This window comes from Schistocerca americana, chromosome 2, assembly GCF_021461395.2.
Source record: "Schistocerca americana isolate TAMUIC-IGC-003095 chromosome 2, iqSchAmer2.1, whole genome shotgun sequence".
In the NCBI taxonomy this organism is placed as follows: Eukaryota; Metazoa; Arthropoda; class Insecta; order Orthoptera; family Acrididae; genus Schistocerca; species Schistocerca americana.
Genome location: NC_060120.1, coordinates 289,112,018 through 289,131,043, shown reverse-complemented (window position 1 = coordinate 289,131,043; position 19,026 = coordinate 289,112,018). Strand labels below are relative to the sequence as shown.

At 42.4% G+C, this 19,026-nt stretch overlaps 1 protein-coding gene across 1 annotated transcript in view; it reads left to right on the top strand.

Moving 5' to 3' along the window:
- LOC124594839 (probable ubiquitin carboxyl-terminal hydrolase FAF-X) overlaps positions 1 to 19,026 on the top strand; it is a 300,957-nt gene that overhangs the window by 238,223 nt on the left and 43,708 nt on the right. The window contains exon 39 of the mRNA XM_047133291.1: positions 11,419 to 11,580. Coding sequence (XP_046989247.1) covers positions 11,419 to 11,580 — 162 coding nt within the window. The remainder of the gene's footprint in view (positions 1 to 11,418; positions 11,581 to 19,026) is intronic.

Sequence of the window (19,026 nt, the reverse complement as noted above, 5' to 3'; positions counted from 1 at the left end):
TCCTCACACTAAATTTTGCTTCGCGTAATTTTTGTTTGTCTGCAAGGCTTTGGCTATGTTTATGTTTGCTGTGAAGTTCCCTTTGCTTCCGCAGCAGTTTTCTAACTCGGTTGTTGTACGATGGTTTTGAACTTTGTCTACTGATCCTCAACGCTATCTGTACTTGAGACAAAACTTTTGTTTTGAGCCGTCAGGTACTCTGAAATCTGCTTTTTGTCACTTTTGCTAAACAGAAAAATCTTCCTACCCTTTCTAATATTTCTATTTACGGCTGAAATCGATGCAGTAACCACTTTATGATCGCTGATTCCCTGTTCTGTGTTAACTGTTTCAAATAGTTCGGGTCTGTTTGTCACCAGAAGGTCTAATATGTTGTCGCCACGAGTCGGTTCTCTGTTTAACTGCTCAAGGTAGTTATCAGATAAAGCACTTAAAAAAATTTCACTGGATTCTTTGTCCCTGCCACCCGTTGTGAACGTTTGAGTCTCCCAGTCTGTATCCGGCAAATTAAAATCTCCACCCAGAACTATAACATGGTGGGGAAATCTACTCAAAATATACCACCATGGAGCGTTTGACTCTCATTTAAAACTTAACGTTTAGAGGACCAGACACTTAGAAAAATTTTGGGCCCAGAACCCCAGGCATTTATGTCTATATTTAAAATTTTACTGGCACATTTGTGTTTGATGTATCTTCAAGCTTAACACATGCAAAAAAGACACAATATTCTTTGTGAAAGCTTGTAGCTATACTATACGTATATTATTTTAAATCGTTAACGTTTCCTGTTTGTGTGGTCGCACTACCTAACAATGATGTAGCTATTGGCTGACTACATCACATGTCCTATGCTCTGAATATCTGTTGTCATTGGCTGGCGAGATAATGTTACACGAGCTATGATTAGCTGACGAAAGGTCATCACAATCTCGGTTTTAGTGGTTGGGAAACTAATGTGGGATTAGTATTTATACTTTCATAATAGCAACATAAGCAGTGTACATGTTGGTGCATATCAAAGGTCTTTCGGAAACAATTTTTTTTTTCTGTGTTCCATTTCCCAAAGTGCCAGGAAGTTCTACACTGGTGTATAAAACCTTTACTGTTCAAAGGATTGATAAGTTTTAAAGCTCCAAGGGAAAAATATACCACCACTTAATGTGGAAAAAGTGTACTTTCACTTCAGAAAAAGTGTATTTTTAACTGGGAAAGCTGTGAGAAATTGGGGATTTTTCCGCATATACACACTGTATAATGATTCTTGTCACTATCTGTGTGTACAGCAAACAGATGCATGTCATTGGGAATGCGTGCCATTCTCCCAGTCACAATGCAGTGGATCAAATTGGTCGTGTCCACAACCACGAAGTTCCAAAGTCCCTCTGATATTAAATAAAAAAATATTATGCATAACTGTAGTAATTACCCTCATTTTCGCATATATACTATACTCAACAGTTTCTTCGTAATACTAAATGTAATCTTAGTCATTAGTTGCTTATTTCACAGAATATACTACTTTGTATCAAAATATAAACCATGTAACTGTGTATTCAACTCGTGTCTAACATATTTAAAGTATAAGTAATAATAAATATGTGTTTTATTTGCAGAACACTAGGTTTTTAACTGCGGCTGCACCTGCATACACTCTTTCACCAGTGGTTCTTCCCAGTACTTGGGTATCAAATTGCTGCTGGTGATATATTGAACTCCTTCACATTTTTGTTGTATTATTTTGAACCTGTTTACTGGCCTAATGCTTTCCATTTCAATAATTTTGTTGATACTTCCGGCATCTAAAACTACTTGCACTGATCCATGCTGCTGTTTACCACAACTAATGAATTATTCAATGCTGAATTAGTTCTTTCAATTACTCTCCACCACACCATTTTTTTTTTAAATTTTTGCTTTGGCCTAAGGTATGTGATAAGGTTTTACTACAGACAGCGGACAAGTTTGTCTCAAGCTTCTATTCATAGTTATGTGTTGTTCTATGTTGATTGGAAGTGTCTTGTTTGTACAGGGTCTTTATAAATTAGTTACAAAAAGGTAACCTTTAATTGTGAAAATGACAAATAACTTACAGAAACGTTTGATTCAGCGCTGAATGTAGTATATCTCAGTTTCACTTCCCTTTATGTTTGTATTGTTACAAATGACATTCCACTGTTGAGATGGCTGAAGGCCAATAACTTAAGTTAATTCCTACCTAACACGGTTAGTTCCTGATGTTTCTAATAGGTAGCATGCGCTAATTAATTATTAGCATGCACGAATGAATTAGTCAGTCAGTCATCATTGAGTTGTGTAACGTTGCAGAACTTGCACGATGTTTATGCTTTCGTGAATCGAAATCCGCTACTACAGTTTAGGGACAGTTCAGGACTAAATATCACAAGCCACCACCTCAAAGACAAGCCCTTATTGGTGTAATCATTCCACCGAAACTGTCAGTGTACCATAGAGAACTACCTGCAGTCTCTGAAGCAGCAGCTAAAAGAGCTCAAAGATGTAACAAGATTTATGGTCCTTTCTTGTTTGCTGAGTCAACTGAGACTGGCATACCATAACTGGCCATGCTTGACCACTGTCGAATGCCTCAGATAAAACGGAATATGATCCCTGAATTTATTTTCCAGCAAGAAGGCATGCCACAGTGTTATCATTGTGATGTTTTCATGCACCTTTGTACACTCTATGGACTGGACATGGCAGAACAATTTTCTGGCCACCACCGTCACCTATAAGGGTCAAATAATGTACAGAATTGTTCGATACAGCATTGAATGGACTTCTGTGTATTGGGGCTACATTAAAGATAGCGTTTGTTCCTCCACTTCTGGGTAACGTTGACGAGCGGTGGTAGTGGATAATACAAGGAGTCGTCGTCATACATCAAGACTTGCTTCATAGGATTTGGTAGGAACCTCATTACAAACGGGACATTCATCTTATTATGAAAGGTAGCCTCATTGAACATTTGTAAGTAAAACTTGGAGATATACAGCATTCAGTGCTGTATCAAACATTTCTGTAAGCTCTTTACCTTTTCCACAATTAAAGGTTCCTTTTGTATAACTAATTCACGAACACCTAGTAATTCATTAGCAGTTTCTCCAATGCTTTGCATTGATTGGTGCTGATATTATTAAGGCAGTTTATTTCCTCTGTCATCTGATTCTCCAGTTCTTTGTTGCTTGCAGCTGTCTCATTGTTGCATTCCACTTCTGTCTCTGCAAGATCATTTTGCTTGCAGTCTTTGAGTTTTAATCAACACATCCATGACTCTTCTCTTGCAATAATCCTGTGAAAAGATATACTTTCACTCTGACCGTTTCTTATAAATTCCACATATCTCTGCCTACAATCTATTTTCATTTTGTACCTGCTCAACATGTCCATTCCCTGCATATCAAGATATAACTAAAAAATATTGCTCCATTTCAGTGTCCAACATTGACAGTCACATATATTGGTTTAGCAACCGGTTTGGTCGATGTTCCAGTGGCACTTCCTAGTCAGACTTCAGGTATTGTCATCTTAATAATATGTTGGAACAGTATATTGGAGATACTTGTGATTATACTACTACAATCAGTAAGAGCTGTCTTCAACATTCCATCTATTGTAATTTCTGTCAGTGGCTGAAAACGTATCACCTGCCTCCTCCTCCTCTTCCTCCTCCTCCTCCTCATTCTTCTTGTGTTCTTTTAACACACACCCTTCCTCATGTGTGCACTTCATTGAAATTCCTGAATTGCCCCCTGCTCTCTCTCTCTCTCTCTCTCTCTCTCTCTCTCTCTCTCTCTCTCTCTCTCTCCCCCTCCCTCCCCCTCTCCCCCCCCCCCTCCCTCTCCTTCCCTCCCTCCCCCCTCCTGATTCTCTTCCTCTTACTTCCAACTCTTTTCATGTTCCCCCCATGGTTCTTGTGCCAACTGACATCTGACACATTCCTTCATTCCTTTTTCTTTTTCTTCAACAGTAACGTCTGCGCCTATACTTTCTTAATATTTAATTAATGATTCAGTTTGCTCCTTCTTAATTCCTTTCGTCTTCAGAATTTCGGGTATAGAACTTGCTTCCTTTCATTTAATATCCCTTACATCTCACTTCAATGATATTCTCTCGCCTTCTAAAGCTTTGATTTGTAATGCTCTGCCTCCCACATGGTGTAGTGTTTATTTCAGTATCTGTCCACCTCCACCCACTCTATATTTTGCTTCAGTTGTCATAAGTAACACACACTGGCTGGCATTAACTTTCATTTCCCCACTACTAGTTTCATGTGTCTGGCACATGACATTGGTCTCATTGGAAGGGGCATCTTCTCTGTCTGCCAGTCCTCTCCCCTTCTCACCACAGTTGACTTCATTGTGTCTGTATACACTGTCATCACTCTCCTTACTCCACCCATTGTTCTGTTGCTGCAAATGTTTGTAAATAATTTTTTTGCATCACTATCCAGTCTTCATATCCACCTCTGCCTGTAGAATCATAGGAGTTGTGGGTTGTTCATGTCACCTACACCAAATAGTTGGCCCTGATGGCAATTTCACATGTGTGGAGACCATCACATACATGATTCTTAGTTGTCCTGTTGATTCAGGTTTTGATATTTCTCTTCTCCTTCTCCTGCTCTTCAATTGTTCCCTCCTGGTTGAGACCTCCCTCGGTCATTTTGTCTGCACCCACCTCGTCACAGCTATTACAGTTCGTAGTTGTGCCACTCGTGTAATTCCTTTTCCACAATTGCCTTCACACTTGAATCCCACCATAGACTAACTGTTCATCAGCTGTTACTTCCACACTAACAATTTTTTATTTAATGTAAATAAATTGTTTTCTACTTGGGCAGAGAGTCCACAGATACATAAAGTTTCATACAATTACATTGAAAGAATAATGTTACCAATTTATGCAGTATTTCAGTTTTCATGTTCACATACATAAAGCCATGAAACAAAAAAAAAGGAAATTTAAAAAGCACATACAACTTTACTATACGTTCCTACAAAATATTAAGTTGGAAAGGATGTTGTGTAATAACAGAAGAGGCTGAAAATATGCCCAACACGTTGAATTGAGTTGAGAACCAAGATCGTGCAGTTTATTTTGTTCATTTTGGTCGATAGGCTTGAAATTGCCTGCATAATTGCTTATAAAGTTAAGTTTTCTTCTATGAGAGCCGTTCTGTAAATATCTCAATAAATGTTAATGTAAAAGTCACAGAAAATAGTGTTTTAAGATATTTTAAATAATAAATAATATAGTTTTCTTTTGTTTGTCTCTTTTGGTAATGAGCTAAATTCTCTCAGTGAGTTCTTTTTCAAAATTGACATTGTTTGATAAATAGACTTTTTAACTGAGTATTCACCTAACCATTTCAGTCTATAAAGTGACAAAATAAACTGCAATTAAGAAATCTCTCCACAGTATATCGTATCTTAAAGGAACAGAATCCAAAGGATTTTAATATAGCGGACCCCGGTGCTATGTTTTATATGAAGTGCTGCCTGTGTCTACTGGTGTCTGCAGCTGGTGGAAAATTATGTTGGACAGTACATACATCAAAAGTTTTGCATCACCCCAGTTCCCAGAACTCCTGAAGATAGACGTTGACTGTGGATATTGTATCACAGACACAGTCCCTTTGACTGTTCAGAGATGTCACTAAACCCGCCCAAAGATGTTAACAACCATGCATGTGCAACGCCTATTAGATGGAAGGGGGTCCAACAGCCGATCAGTTCCAGTCATTCCACCGGGAAGGAGGTACACGGCTTGTGTTGTCTGTAGTTAAACCATGCCTAGATGGCCAGTACCACAGTTCGATCGCATCCCCATTGTTACTTTGTGCCAGGAAGGGCTCTCAACAAGGGAAGTGTCCAGGGTCTCGGAGTGAACCAAAGCGATATTGTTTGGACATGGGGGAGATGCAGAGGGACAGGAACTGTCAATTACATGCCTTGCTACTACTGCAGTGGATGACTGCTGCCTACAGATTATGGCTCAGAGGAACCCTGACTGCAACGCCACCATGTTGAATAATGCTTTTCATGCAGCCACAGGACGTCATTTTGCGACTCAAACTGTGTGAAATAGGCCGCATGATGTGCAATTTCATTCCCGACGTCCATGTTGAGGTCCATCTTTGCAACCATGACACCATGCAGTGCAGTACAGATGGGCCCAATAACATGCTGAATGCACAGCTCATGATTGGCATCACGTTCTCTTCACTGATCAGTGTGCATGTGCCTTCAACCAGGCAATCGTCGGAGAAGTGTTTGGAGGCAACCCAGTCAGGCTGAACACCTTAGACACACAGTCCAGCAAGTGCAGCAAGGTGGAGGTTCCCTGCTGTCTTAGGGTGGCATTATGTGGGGCCAACGTACACCGCTGGTGGTCATGGAAGGCGCTGTAACAGCTGTACAATACGTGAATGCCATCCTCCAACCAATAGTGCAACCATATCGGCAGCATATTGGCGAGGCATTCATCTTCATGGGTGACAATTCGCACCCCCATCATACACATCTTGTGAATGACTTCCTTCAGGATAATAACATCACTTGAGTAAGGTGGCCAGCATGTTCTCCAGACACAAACCCTATCAAACATGCCTGGGATAGATTGAAAAGGGCTGTGTATGGACGATGTGACCCGCCAACCACTCTGAGGGATCACCTTTGAGGAGTGGAACAATCTGGACTAACAGTGCGTTGATGAACTTGTGGATAGTATGCCACAATGAATACAGGCATGCATCCATGCAAGAGGACGTGCTACTGGGTATTAGTACAGCAATCTGGACCACCACTTCTGAAGGTCTCGCTGTTTGGTGGTACAACATGGAATGTGCTGTTTTCGTGAGCAATAAAAGGACGGAAATGATGTTTATGTTTATCTCTATTCCAATTTTCGGAACCGAGGTGACGCAAAACTTTTTTTGATGTGTGTATTCCCTCTTGAATGTTCCATAAATGTACATATATTATTTTTGCAAATAGGTGTTCTAAATAATGATATTAAAAAAGGACAGTGAGAGAGAATTTAACACATGTTGTAAATAGGAATGATACTAAAATCATACTACATTTCGCACAGCCCCATAATATTCTTACCTTCTCATTTTCATTTGCTGTCGCTACCAGCCTTACTTTCTTCTTGCTCTCCGAGTTTTGAAAGCAAAGTTCCTACGTATATTCAGTGGTTGCCCTTATGCTCCACCCAAGTCATTCAGTTACTGTGTTGATAAACAAACACCAAACAAGATCAAGGACTTAGTAGCCAGAATTTCATTAATAAGGCTTGGTTCACAGTAATAACAGATAGTGGCAACATAATACAAAGTTTTTGCAGACAAGAGACTTCTACTACACCACCTCATTAGTAGTGGCAGTTGTTGTAGGCTTGTTTTAACTTTCAGGAAAACAAATTCAGTATATTTGAAGAAATGACTAATTTAAATAATGTGGGACTATATAAACAGTTTAAACATTGCTAATCTGTTGTCATTAAGAAGAATGATGATGAGACAGAAGCAATTTCCTTTATTTATTTATTTTGTATCTTTTTAAAGGTGTTGTTATACGAAGTTGTCAAGTAAAAAGAGATACAGATGGCAGCAGTGTTAATATTTGATGAAATAGATTGGTAGAGGAGAAGTGCTGGGAAAAAAATTATAACATCAGCATAGAGCAGCCAATGTCCAGTGGGTGCTGCATAGTGTGGAAACTATTGCTCATGAAAATAAATGTGTACCTTAGGTTATCAGCTTTTGAAAATGTTTAACTGTAATAACAAAAGATGCCTCTGGAAATCTGTGATCTTGATAATTTGTTAAGCAATCAAGTGGTTCGTGAGAAGTGTAAAATGCCATTCAAATTTTTCTTGCTAGAAACACCAATATCTGAGCACTTTACAGGGACAATTTTTTCAATAACCTCAGGTACAATAGTCAACAGATGTGTCACGTACAAAAGTGCAACTGCTACTAGATCTCTGTAGCCAATGTAAATACATCATCCTGTGTGTGTGTGTGTGTGTGTGTGTGTGTGTGTGTGTCACAGAAGCAGCAAAATATACTGACCATAATGTGTGTGTGTGTGTGTGTGTGTGTGTGTGTGTGTGTGTGTGTGCAAGTTGCACTTGTGTGTGTGTGTGTGTGTGTGTGTGTGTGTACTGCTGACAAAGGTGTTAATGGCCGAAAGCTATGATTGTGTGAATCTTTTTATTGTGCCTATCGCGACTCAGCATCTCCGCTATAGGGTGAGGAGCAACTTCCCTTCTGTCGTATTGTTATATTCTGAAATATCAAATACGTCGAGATTGCTTGTAAATCTTTTGATAGATTACTAGTTTCAACAGATCTGTGCTATCATAATTGGATCTTGTAACATATTAACAGAAGTTCGTGGACTTTACAAACTTGGAGGTCACATAGTGATGATGTGTCATTTCACAATAAAAGTTAGCAAAGGAATGTCAGCATATCAGGCATAAAATAACAAAAATATAAAATATACATATCTTAGCAAACTCATTCACTTAACACCACAATAGTGAATTGCTTCAAACTTCTGAAGGTCATCCATCACCTGTGTGGGATCCTGTTTGTCTACACTCTTAGTGTCACCAGTAACTGTAGAGCAGTTTTCCTAATTGGTTGTTCAACATTCTCAAATTCCCTTTGAACATTGTTACCTTCTGGCATCGTTTTTAGTCCACACTCTAATCTGCATTGAAATAAATCCTTTATGCTGAATTGCTTCAGGATAAAGAGCTTTTACTGTGACTGCTCCAGTTTCTCTTCATTGCTCTTGACAAGCCAGTCATCCAGTTGTTCATGGTTTTCCCGTGAACAGATGTATCACTTTTGATAAAACTCGATAGTGATCAGATCCACATTTGGATACCCAGATAGATCTGCAGTCTGAATTACCGCTTATTGTCTTTGCTTGGTAATGATGTAATCCGTTAAAGATTTCTGCTGTAATGATGGTCTTTCATGCACACATGTGAATATATTTGTGAGAATGTGTTTTCAGAATTCTCAAGTTACAATAGTTAGAGTATTATACAAGATTTTTGCCAGAACTATTAATGGCATTTTCTCCATATCTTCATACAACTGCGCCATTTAGTTGTGAACTCACTCCTGTGTTAAAGCCTCTTTCTATTATTACTTCTTGGTGGTTTTTAACTTGTTTAAATAGTGACCAATTTTTGGTAGAAGTAATCTTTGGTTTGCTGTGCCATATCATTTAGTGCCTAAACTCCTGTTATAACCATTTAAATTTCACCTAACTTGATGGTGACAGTGACAATTCTTTCATAGAAAGGAAGCGTATTGTTGATGATGTAAATGTTCAGAGTCTCCGTATCAGAATGCTTTTGCCCACTTATGACTATCAACTCCAGACAAAAAGTAGAGATAACATTTCCAAATTTCTCATATCCTTATTGTTATATCGCCCCCCCCAACAACCCCCCCCCCCCCCCCTTACCGCCGCCGCCACCACCACCACCACCACCACCACCAGACAAAACAGTTATGTCCACATTCAGTCAATTCGTTTCACTTCCTATTTCAGTGCATTTATTTGTCATGCTCAGAATGTTCCATGTGCCAATTCTGTGCCCTTTTCCTTACCAATAACTGTCATAATGTTTTTCCATCAGCAGTTCTGAGGCTTTACTTTAGATTCTTAAGCTTTCGAAAGTTTTTTTTATGGGTATTGAGGTGCTGACCCATTGACACAATGCAAACCTGAAGGACCAGGATTTGATATTAGGATTTACTCCCCTAGAAGAAATGGCTTAACTACATGCAAAGATACCCCACTTTTATCTATAAAACTAAAGATTGAAAATGAGACACCCTCAGACCTTGCAACCATACCATCAGAGTTGAAAAGCCCTGAGTGGCTGATTGGGGGGGGGGGGGGGGAGTAGTTTTAGACAAGTTAGGTCAGACTTAGGTATTCACATAGTCCCAACAAGGGAGCCTTCTATGGGAACAACTCCTTTGTCTGGCCTGTCACTGACCAATCTGGCACAGGCAGCTCTTAACAGGATCACAACTCCCACCAGCATAGAGCATAGCTCTGTGGATAATTGAGACACACAGACCACCACAGCGCAGTAAGGTGATAGTCCATGAGGAGATTTGCAATGAGGTTATGTGTGTGCACACTTTTTGTATGACGCTGCCACATTTCAAACATGCAGTCATGTCACAGTTTGGTGATTTATCGTATTTTAACAATACGCCATTTATGCATAAATGGCTCCCTATAAGTACATTAGTGACTGGTCTTGCATTGTATCCACATGCTTGGTATGCACTTTATATATTGACCAACTATATTGCTATTATTTGGGTGTGACTGAGCAGCACACTTAAAATTAGATATGTGAATGAATAATGTTAACGCTGTTTATCGAAATAGATGCTGATTGACTAGGAATTGGCTACTGTACGTTGTCTTACTGTTGTGAGACCAGTGACTGATAAGCTTTTGATCAGTGTGATACAGTCATTACAAGAACTTTATTTTAAAATGAGACCAATCCTATACATCCAAGAATTAAGTAGATATCTACACTGTTTCATCCTGCCTGCTCTCCTCTGTCTTGTTCTCTAATGTTAATAAATTTGGTAGAACATTCTGTGGTCCTCTATTTCACCATCTGCGATTACTTAATGCATTCATTTATGAAAAATCTACTTCATGATGTCCCTGTGCTGCTAATGAATTCCATTGCACATTTCATTGTTTGCCAAGAACATACAACAGGCAAGAAAAATTTATTTTGATCCCACATCTTTGTTTTTTTGTAATTAGAATTATAAGTGATCCAATATGTAAGTTGATCCTACAGAATAAAAGAATTGAATTGAAAATTCTCAGACATGTTGTGTTTCGTGCAAAACACATCACTGTTTCACAGAATGTTTATAACATTCAGCAACAACGAGCCACAATTTAGTTTTGGTATACTTTGTTTAACCATAAGCAAATTGTGTCTCGTTGCTGCTGCATGTTATAAACATCCCATTATAGATTAGTTGTACTTTCTGTTCTATGGACCCATAGTGGATAGATGTTAAAGGGTGTAGAACAAGTCATAAAACAAGAGTACACAATAAAGATTTACAAAGCAAGAGAGATATGTTAGTGTTGCTTCCTCACATCCAAGTGAAATGGCCCTCTTGGATGTGGAATAAGTCAGTAAATCTTAAACATATTTCCATTTAAATAGTATATGTAAGAGCTCCGGCTCTCCAATATCATCATCATGTGACAAAATAACATAAATGTCTTCATTTGTAAAACTTTGTTTTGTTCAAATCTGTAATATATGTAAGGAGACCCAATTTCTTAATTACTGTTCCATTTACAGTTGAATGTACCAGCAACATTCATGTTGGTAGCACTTGATGAAGGCCCTGGACCACCAATAAAATACCAATATCCCGAGCTGACAAAGTTGCATCAGGTTGTATCCCAACTTATTCGCTGCTGTGATGTTAGTAAGAAGTGCCAGTCATCACAGTCACAACAGGTATGAATGGATATCTCGTTTTATTTTTCTCTGTAGCCATCTCATAGGTGTCATGTTGACTGAGTGAATTTAATTTAATTTAAATGCCTGGTGTAGGATATTTGTTTATTGGAGCAAAAAAGAATGCTAATTTTTTGAAAGAAAATAATTTGCAGAGTAAAGTTGTGGTACTTGCAGTGCAGAAATGAATCTGTGGATCCAGCTACAATTATGTTCCTACAGTATTACTATTTCGTTATATTTGTTAGTCACTGTCTTGTTCTGATGGAGAAAAGATTGGTTTGATGTTACTGAAATCAAATTCACTTCAGTTGGTTTCTTCAGAGGAACTCCTTCACAGAACACCGAACGAGACAGTGCTATGATAAGAGACATGAGGACCAGACGTTGAGTTCCTGGTCAGTTCATCTAGATTTAGATTTTCTGCAGTTTCCCAAAATTGCCCATGGGAAGTGTCAGGATGAAAACAGTAGATTAATGAAGAGAGTAGATTTCCTTCCACATCAATCCCCAATTTAATCTTCACTGTGGTTGCCATGCAACAATCCTTTTCGATCATGGAGTGCTCCTCTTGGATCCTACTAGAGAGACATTGAATGGTGCTGTTGGCAAACATATGGATGCACCAAGATCAGACAGTAGGTTCTCGTATTGTCCACTGGAGGGAGAGAGAGAATAGCTCGAAGGAATGATTTGTGCTCCCTTCTATACACTAGAGGGGCACACATCCCTAAGCGGTGTGCAAGTTAAGAAAATGGCAATACATGACGGGCTGTGCTGGAAGAGCCACACGGTCTGGTTCTAACATATTAACCCAAAAGCTGATGACTTCAGTAACATTCTAAATGAGCTAATACCTCTTAATCAAGGAGAGTCTGGACTAGGTGGACTACAGGCGGCTTACATCCTTTGTCTGGCATCATATGGTGGCGTGAAAAAACTGCTTCTGTGGCATGCTTGGCAGGAAAGGCAAAATGGCTGGAGATAGTAATAAATCACCCTGGTAGTCTTGGCTTGCACTGCACTATTTGCACTACATGCCACGCAGTATTCCAATTGCTGATACTGGGATGATGAACCCGGTGTCTGGCATCAGGGTTTGTACCCTGTAGTCAGTTGAATGGCCTCAACAGACACAGCTCGAGGAGGCAGCACGGGAAAAATGGAGTAGCACTCCTCTTATTAAACGGACTGTGACAGGATGATGACAATGATGAGTGTGGGGTAAGAATTCTGCAGTTCGCACATACCCCGGCGAAATGCAGCTGCCGATGATGCGGACCAAGCACCAGCGAGCTGCTGAGAGGACAGCCGAGGATGTTGCCTCGTCAGAGTGGAACAAGAGACTAATGATGGTTCAGCCTACCTAGTATCCGGAAAGCGTGCAGGTGCTACCAACGGTGGTGATGACAATATTCTGTTGAGTGTGGCAGGCACCTTTAGGGGTAGAGCACTGTCTATGTCATCTGGAGGCTGTGAAAAGGTTAGTGCGGTGTCAGCATCAGGGTCCCGTGTACTGGGAGGTGTGTCACTCATGGAGTTAGTTGTGGTGGACCAGAGGCAGCGTTGGCTGGTGGTGTGTCGGGGATGGCGTCGGCCAGTGGCACATCGGGACCCGAATACTGAGGAGTGGCGGGTAGTATGTATCCACTCAAAGCATGACGTGCATGCATGCTGTGAGGTTGCAGTGGATCAACACAGTGCCATTGTGGAGGTGTTGGGTCACAGTTGGGCCAAGTAGCCCTGGAGGTGCTGTTCAAAACCTGGAATGGTGCTGTCAGGTGGCAGTGGGGTCACTTCCAAAAAATCGCCAGGAACACAAGTGGCCGTCCATATACCAGCTCAGCAGTCAAAGTTCCCAAGTCAATTTTTTGAGCGATCCGCAGGCCTAGAAGTACCAGTTGTAGGGCACCAGGCCATTCAGAAGAATAACTTGTGAGGATGGCTTTAAGTGTGTGGCCTCGTTGGAGGAGGATAGTGGGCTGACAATGTCGAGGTGAACATGCCTGAACTGGTGTTGTGTGGGGTTAAAGGTGGCCGCAGGGAGTGAACCTATTGTCCAATCCTGGCATGTTGGGATGGAACACAGGACTGGGCCCAGTTGCTGTAATGTTGGGTGCAAGGCCAGACAAAGTGTTATTTCATGAGAGTGATAGAAGCACAGGTGTCTGTGGGTGCGAGGCCGTGGATGTGGTCAAATGCCAGTTTTCAGAAGGTGGATGGAGGAAGGTGTGGGGACGTCTATTGGAGCTGTCGGGTTCTGAAGGATCCACGAGGACATCACAACAGATCTTATGGTTGAAGCCAGGTGTGTATCTTAGCTGGCATCTGAGGCCAGAGTCGGCATTCCGAAGTGTGTGGGCCAGGTCTGGGTCACCCTCTTGAGATGCAGCCAGGGCATTGTAATCTAAGGGTTGGGTGATGGCACAAGAGCAGCTAAGGCAATCTGCCACTGTGTTGTCGATGCCAGCAACATGAGGGACATCAGTGATGAATTGTGCGATATACTCATGTAGACCAAATTGTCAAGGTGACACCTGGTCTATGTCTTTCCTGCAAAAACAAGAGGTGAGGGTGCAGTGGTCTGTGAAGATTGTAAAGATGCATCCCCTGACTGAAGTTTGGAAGTAGCAGGCAACTTCATGGACTGCAAACAGCTCATGGCCATATGCACCACAGCACCGTTGTTTATCAGAGAGCTTGGATGAAAAGAAGGCGAGCGGTTGCCAGATGTTGTCCACATATTGTTGTCGGGTGGCTCAGATAGCCATGTGACTCACATCTGCTACTATTGCAAGGGGTGCATGGGTTAGGGGTGAGCCAGAAGGGCCGCATTGGGTAGGTCTTGTTTTGTTATTTCAAAGCTCTCAATCATGGCTGGGGTCCAAGGGCCTAGCTTGTTCCCTTTGTTTTTATCGCCACAGAGTGCTGTAGTAAGGGGCTCTTGGGTGGCAGTAGCCTCCTTAAGATGATGACGAAAAAAAGTTGACCATGCCAATGAAAAGCTGGAGGCCTTTGAAGCTAGTAGGGCATTGGAAGTCCACTACTGCCTATACTGTCTCAGGGAGGGGACGGGGGTCATTAGCAGAGAGTTAAGTGTCCAAAGAATTTGACCTTGCTGACCCCGAAAACACATTTTGACAAGTTGAGGATCACTCCACCGTTCTGTTGGCAGGAAAAAATTTTGCATAGTTGTTCATGATGCTCAATAGGGTCTCTGGAGTAGATGAGTATATCGTCTAGATAGGCGGAAGACCCAGTGGGTAGGGGGCAGGCATGTCAGAAAACTGAGAGAGCAGGGATAGTGATGATGTAGTGCACAGTGTCATGCTGAACATTATGGGGGTTGCTGGATGAGTAGGGGGGAATTCTGCAAGCAGCTGAGCATATGGGCCTGGAACTGCCAGTTGTTTCATGGTGAAGGACTAGGCAGTGGACGGTCCTGCCAGAGGTACCATTAACTAAACAGTGCTTCACTATATCGGCCTGTTGGCTGTAGTGACAGAGGAAGTCGGTGTCCAGAATGGGGTCGGTAATGTTGGCGACTGTGAAGGTCCCCAGGAGTTTGCGCTGGAAGCCTATGTCGAGTGAGTGGTTATGCATGCACCCCTTAAGCAGGGATAGCAGAGATGTTGGTGGCGGTGGTATAGAGGAGAGGGGGGAGGGGGGGTTTGGGGATCAGGAACAAGGTGGTCATTCTCACCAAACGTCTGGTGGTACCAGCAAGCTGTGCCTCGTTTGCGGTTGTTTTAGTTGTCAAGGGGGGGGGGGGGGGAATATGGCTTCCCGGCTATTACACAAGTTGAAAGTATGGTCACTATTTTTTATAAAGTTAAATTTGCCATATTTCGCGACAATACCTTTTCCATTAGACGTTTGCAAGCAAATATAAGTCTTGGCTTCAGTTGTCTAAGTATGATTCCACAATGCATCGTTGTCGGCTGCAGAAAATGACGTGGTTCAACGTGTTTCTCTCATTTTGGTGTTTCAAATACAGTTTCTTCCAATGTAGTTTCTTCTTTTCAGATAATACAAAAATAATAGTTAACATAATTCAAAATTATTTATGACTGCGACCTTCACATTGTTTTTCCGTCAACACACACACACCAAGAGTTAGCTTCCGACTCGGACTGACTATAGTCAAAGACTACTCCAACGTCAAAGATATTTTACACAATCAGTTTCTTTGCTATTCTTCGATACATTTTCTAATAGTAATCAATATGCTTTTACTCTCAAAAACAGAAGTAAATTAACATATAATAAGACAAATTATAATAAATTCTGACAAAAATATAAGAAAACATTTTCAATTCAGTATCGACAAATACGGTAAAAAAATAACATCTCCCAGATCCATTACAGGGGGCACAGTTAGAAATGTGCCTGCGGAGGCGTATGTTTTCACCTGGGCCAGCCTCGCTTGTGTGAGGGCAGTCATCACCTGGCTGCAGGTGCCTGAGGTGAGGGCAGGCAACACTGGTGGTAAGTGCTGCCATCTCGGAGCTTAGATGCACCAGAATCTGGTAGAGGCTGGGGGCTTGCTTGCCAAATGGAGGGTCGATAGTGGCAGGTGGCAAGAGTGATGTCGTGGCTTGGAGTTGAACGGTAGGGGTAGGTGAATAATTGGCTGGAGCCATGAGGTGGTAGCTGGCATTCCAAGCTGCAGCTGCAGTGGGGAAGGAGTCGAGGCTTCTGAACAGTTTATCGGTCAAGAATGTAGCGTCACCTAACAATAAGTGGGCATGCGAGGCCAGGGCACCGTGAATGGGAGTTTAGGAGCAGGCATTCGGGGAGGATGTGCAGTTCAGCGAGTGCTCAGATGTGATCCAGTAATATGGACGGGCACATGTCGTTACTCTGTTTGGATGATAACATATTATGTGCCCATCCAGCACTGAGGGCGTGAAGCTGGAGATGATGCATTCTTTTAGTTGACTGCAGCTGCCTGAGGGGGACAGCAGTGGTTGGATAGAAGTGGCTGACAACAATCCAAATTTTGTTGCATCACTCATGATAGAGCAACCTCTGAACACAACCTCGATGGAAGCAAACTAAAGGGGGGGGGGGGGGGGGGGGGGGTCTGCAGTGTCAGCTTGTGCTGGACGCACTGCCCCATTGGTCAGGTAAGTCAAGTGATTTGTACTGCTGACAGTTGTGTGTGGTGGAGTTCTGTCACCTCCAAAGTGCTTGTAGGTGCTGGTTAGAGAGCCTGTCGGATGTGACCGCCGTAAGGGTGGGGACATATGGCTGAGACATAGCGACTTAACCATGCAGGCTGCATTTCATGGTATGCGGGAGGGTGCTAGCTAGCAATGTTGCGGAGAAGGCGGCAGGCGGGGCACACACGCTGTGGACTGTGCAATACAATCTCCGCCGTGCCTTGTTATTGGAAGGGTTGTTCAGTACACCACACCATTGCCCTGTGGCTTGGCTGGATGCACATCTGTCAGCTGCGGAAGTGGCATGGTGGTGCACATGGTGTAAGAGCCGTTGGCAAAGACACACGGGGAGGGATGTGGAAGGGGAATGGTGGTGCACGCGAAGGGCGGGCATGCGTGAAGGGGTTCGGGACGGGGTTGGTGATGCGTGCAGAGGGGTGGCGTCCATGGGGGGGTAGAGAGGGCAAGGGGCAGGTGAGGGTACAAGCAGGACACATCTGGCTCACCTAACAGGAACTGATTTCACAACCACATGGGTTGTGCTAATCGGAGTAATAGAAAGGAAAACAAGCTTGTTTCTGTAATGAGAGTCAGCACCTAAGGGGCGCACATGCCTAAGCGGTGTGCTAGTTAAGAAAATGGCAATACGTGTGCTGGAAGTGTTACATAAGCTGGTTCTAAAATATTAACCCAAAAGCTGACTACTACAGTAACATTCAAAATGAGCTGATACCTCTTACTCGAGGAGGGTCTATATTGGGTGGACGATGGGTGGCTTACAACCTTTGTTTGACGTCACCTGGCAATGTGAGAAAGCCACTTCAATGGCATGCTTGGCGACAAAGGGGAGCCAAAATGGCCGGTGATAGAATAGTAATAAATCAGCCTGGTAGTCCTAGTGCACAATGCATTTCACTGCACAATTTGTACTACACTGCACGCAGTATTCCAGTTGCTGATACTGGGATGACAAACCGGGCATCGGGCATCAAGCTATGTACTCCTGTAGTTCGTAGAATTGCCTCAAGGAGACGCAGCTCGGGAAGGTGGCATAGAAAAAGTGTGGTAGCACTCCTCTTATTAAAAGGACTGCAACAGTATGATAAAGACAAGAGTTGGATAATAATTCTGATGTTCACGCATACCCCGGTGAAATGCAGTGGGTGACGACGCAGGCCACGTGGTGTTGCACGGACGAGCTGCCAAGAGCACAGCTGTGGATGTTACCTCATCTGAGTGGAACAAGAGACTGGTCAAGTGAAGGTTCGGTGTGCCTAGCGCACGGAAAGCGTTGCTGTCTTAAGTTCTCCCTCCGGTGGAAGCGACCAACAAGGGTGTTGTGGAGCTGGTTGCCGGTCTACACAGCCCGTTTGTTTGCTGCTACAGATGGAGGAGAGGGAAGGAGTTGCCACAGGCTGATACGTCTAAGATAATATTTTATCCCTTGTAAATATCTCCCAGACAAGAATGTCACATACTTCCTTGAGCAGCCCCTCCTTTGAATCCAAGATACTTGTCTTGTGTGGCTTTTAACCTACTCGTACACTGTCATCACTAGTTATAATATAATAGGGTAGATAAAAAACCTACTCAACAAGTGGTTGCAGTAGAAAATGCATGCAAAAGTTAAGGAAATGTGAAAGCTTTCAGAGCCAGTGGCACCCTTCTTCTGGTGGAAAGGTTGAAGCAGTTCTGAGCACTTTTCCGTAACTCTGCTGATTTCCTAAACCTCACCAGTCCTTTTCCTTCGTCCCTCTTCCTTCCCCTTCAACTCTTCTGCCTGAACGAGAAGCCACTGGCTCAGAACGCTTGCACATTTTCATAACTTTTGTGTATGTTTTCTACTGCCGCCACTCAGTGAGTAGATTTTTTTATCTATCAAATTATGTTATAGTTAGCTTTTACAGTTTAATTCTTATGTTAGTTGTAGGAATGGATAGGTTGTGTACATGGTGCATGCAGATACAGGAGCAGCTGGCCACAGTTCTCGAATAGCTGAAGACAGTGTTGGCTGAGATCAGCCATCTGCTGGTTACTACCTCAGGGTTTAACAGCAGCAGAAGCAGTGGAGAATCTGGTATGTCACGTGGGATTCTTCAGGTTTTTCTTGTTTTTGCCATGGGTACTGCTATTGATACACCTAACAGCATACCTGGCACAAGGATCTGCCCTCACTAGGGATGAGTGGCGGGCTGTAATGCTTCCAAATTATGCAACGCAGTCTCAGTGTGGAGACTGTGTGCCTAACCCATAATTTCATTTTATGTAATGAGCCATCCAC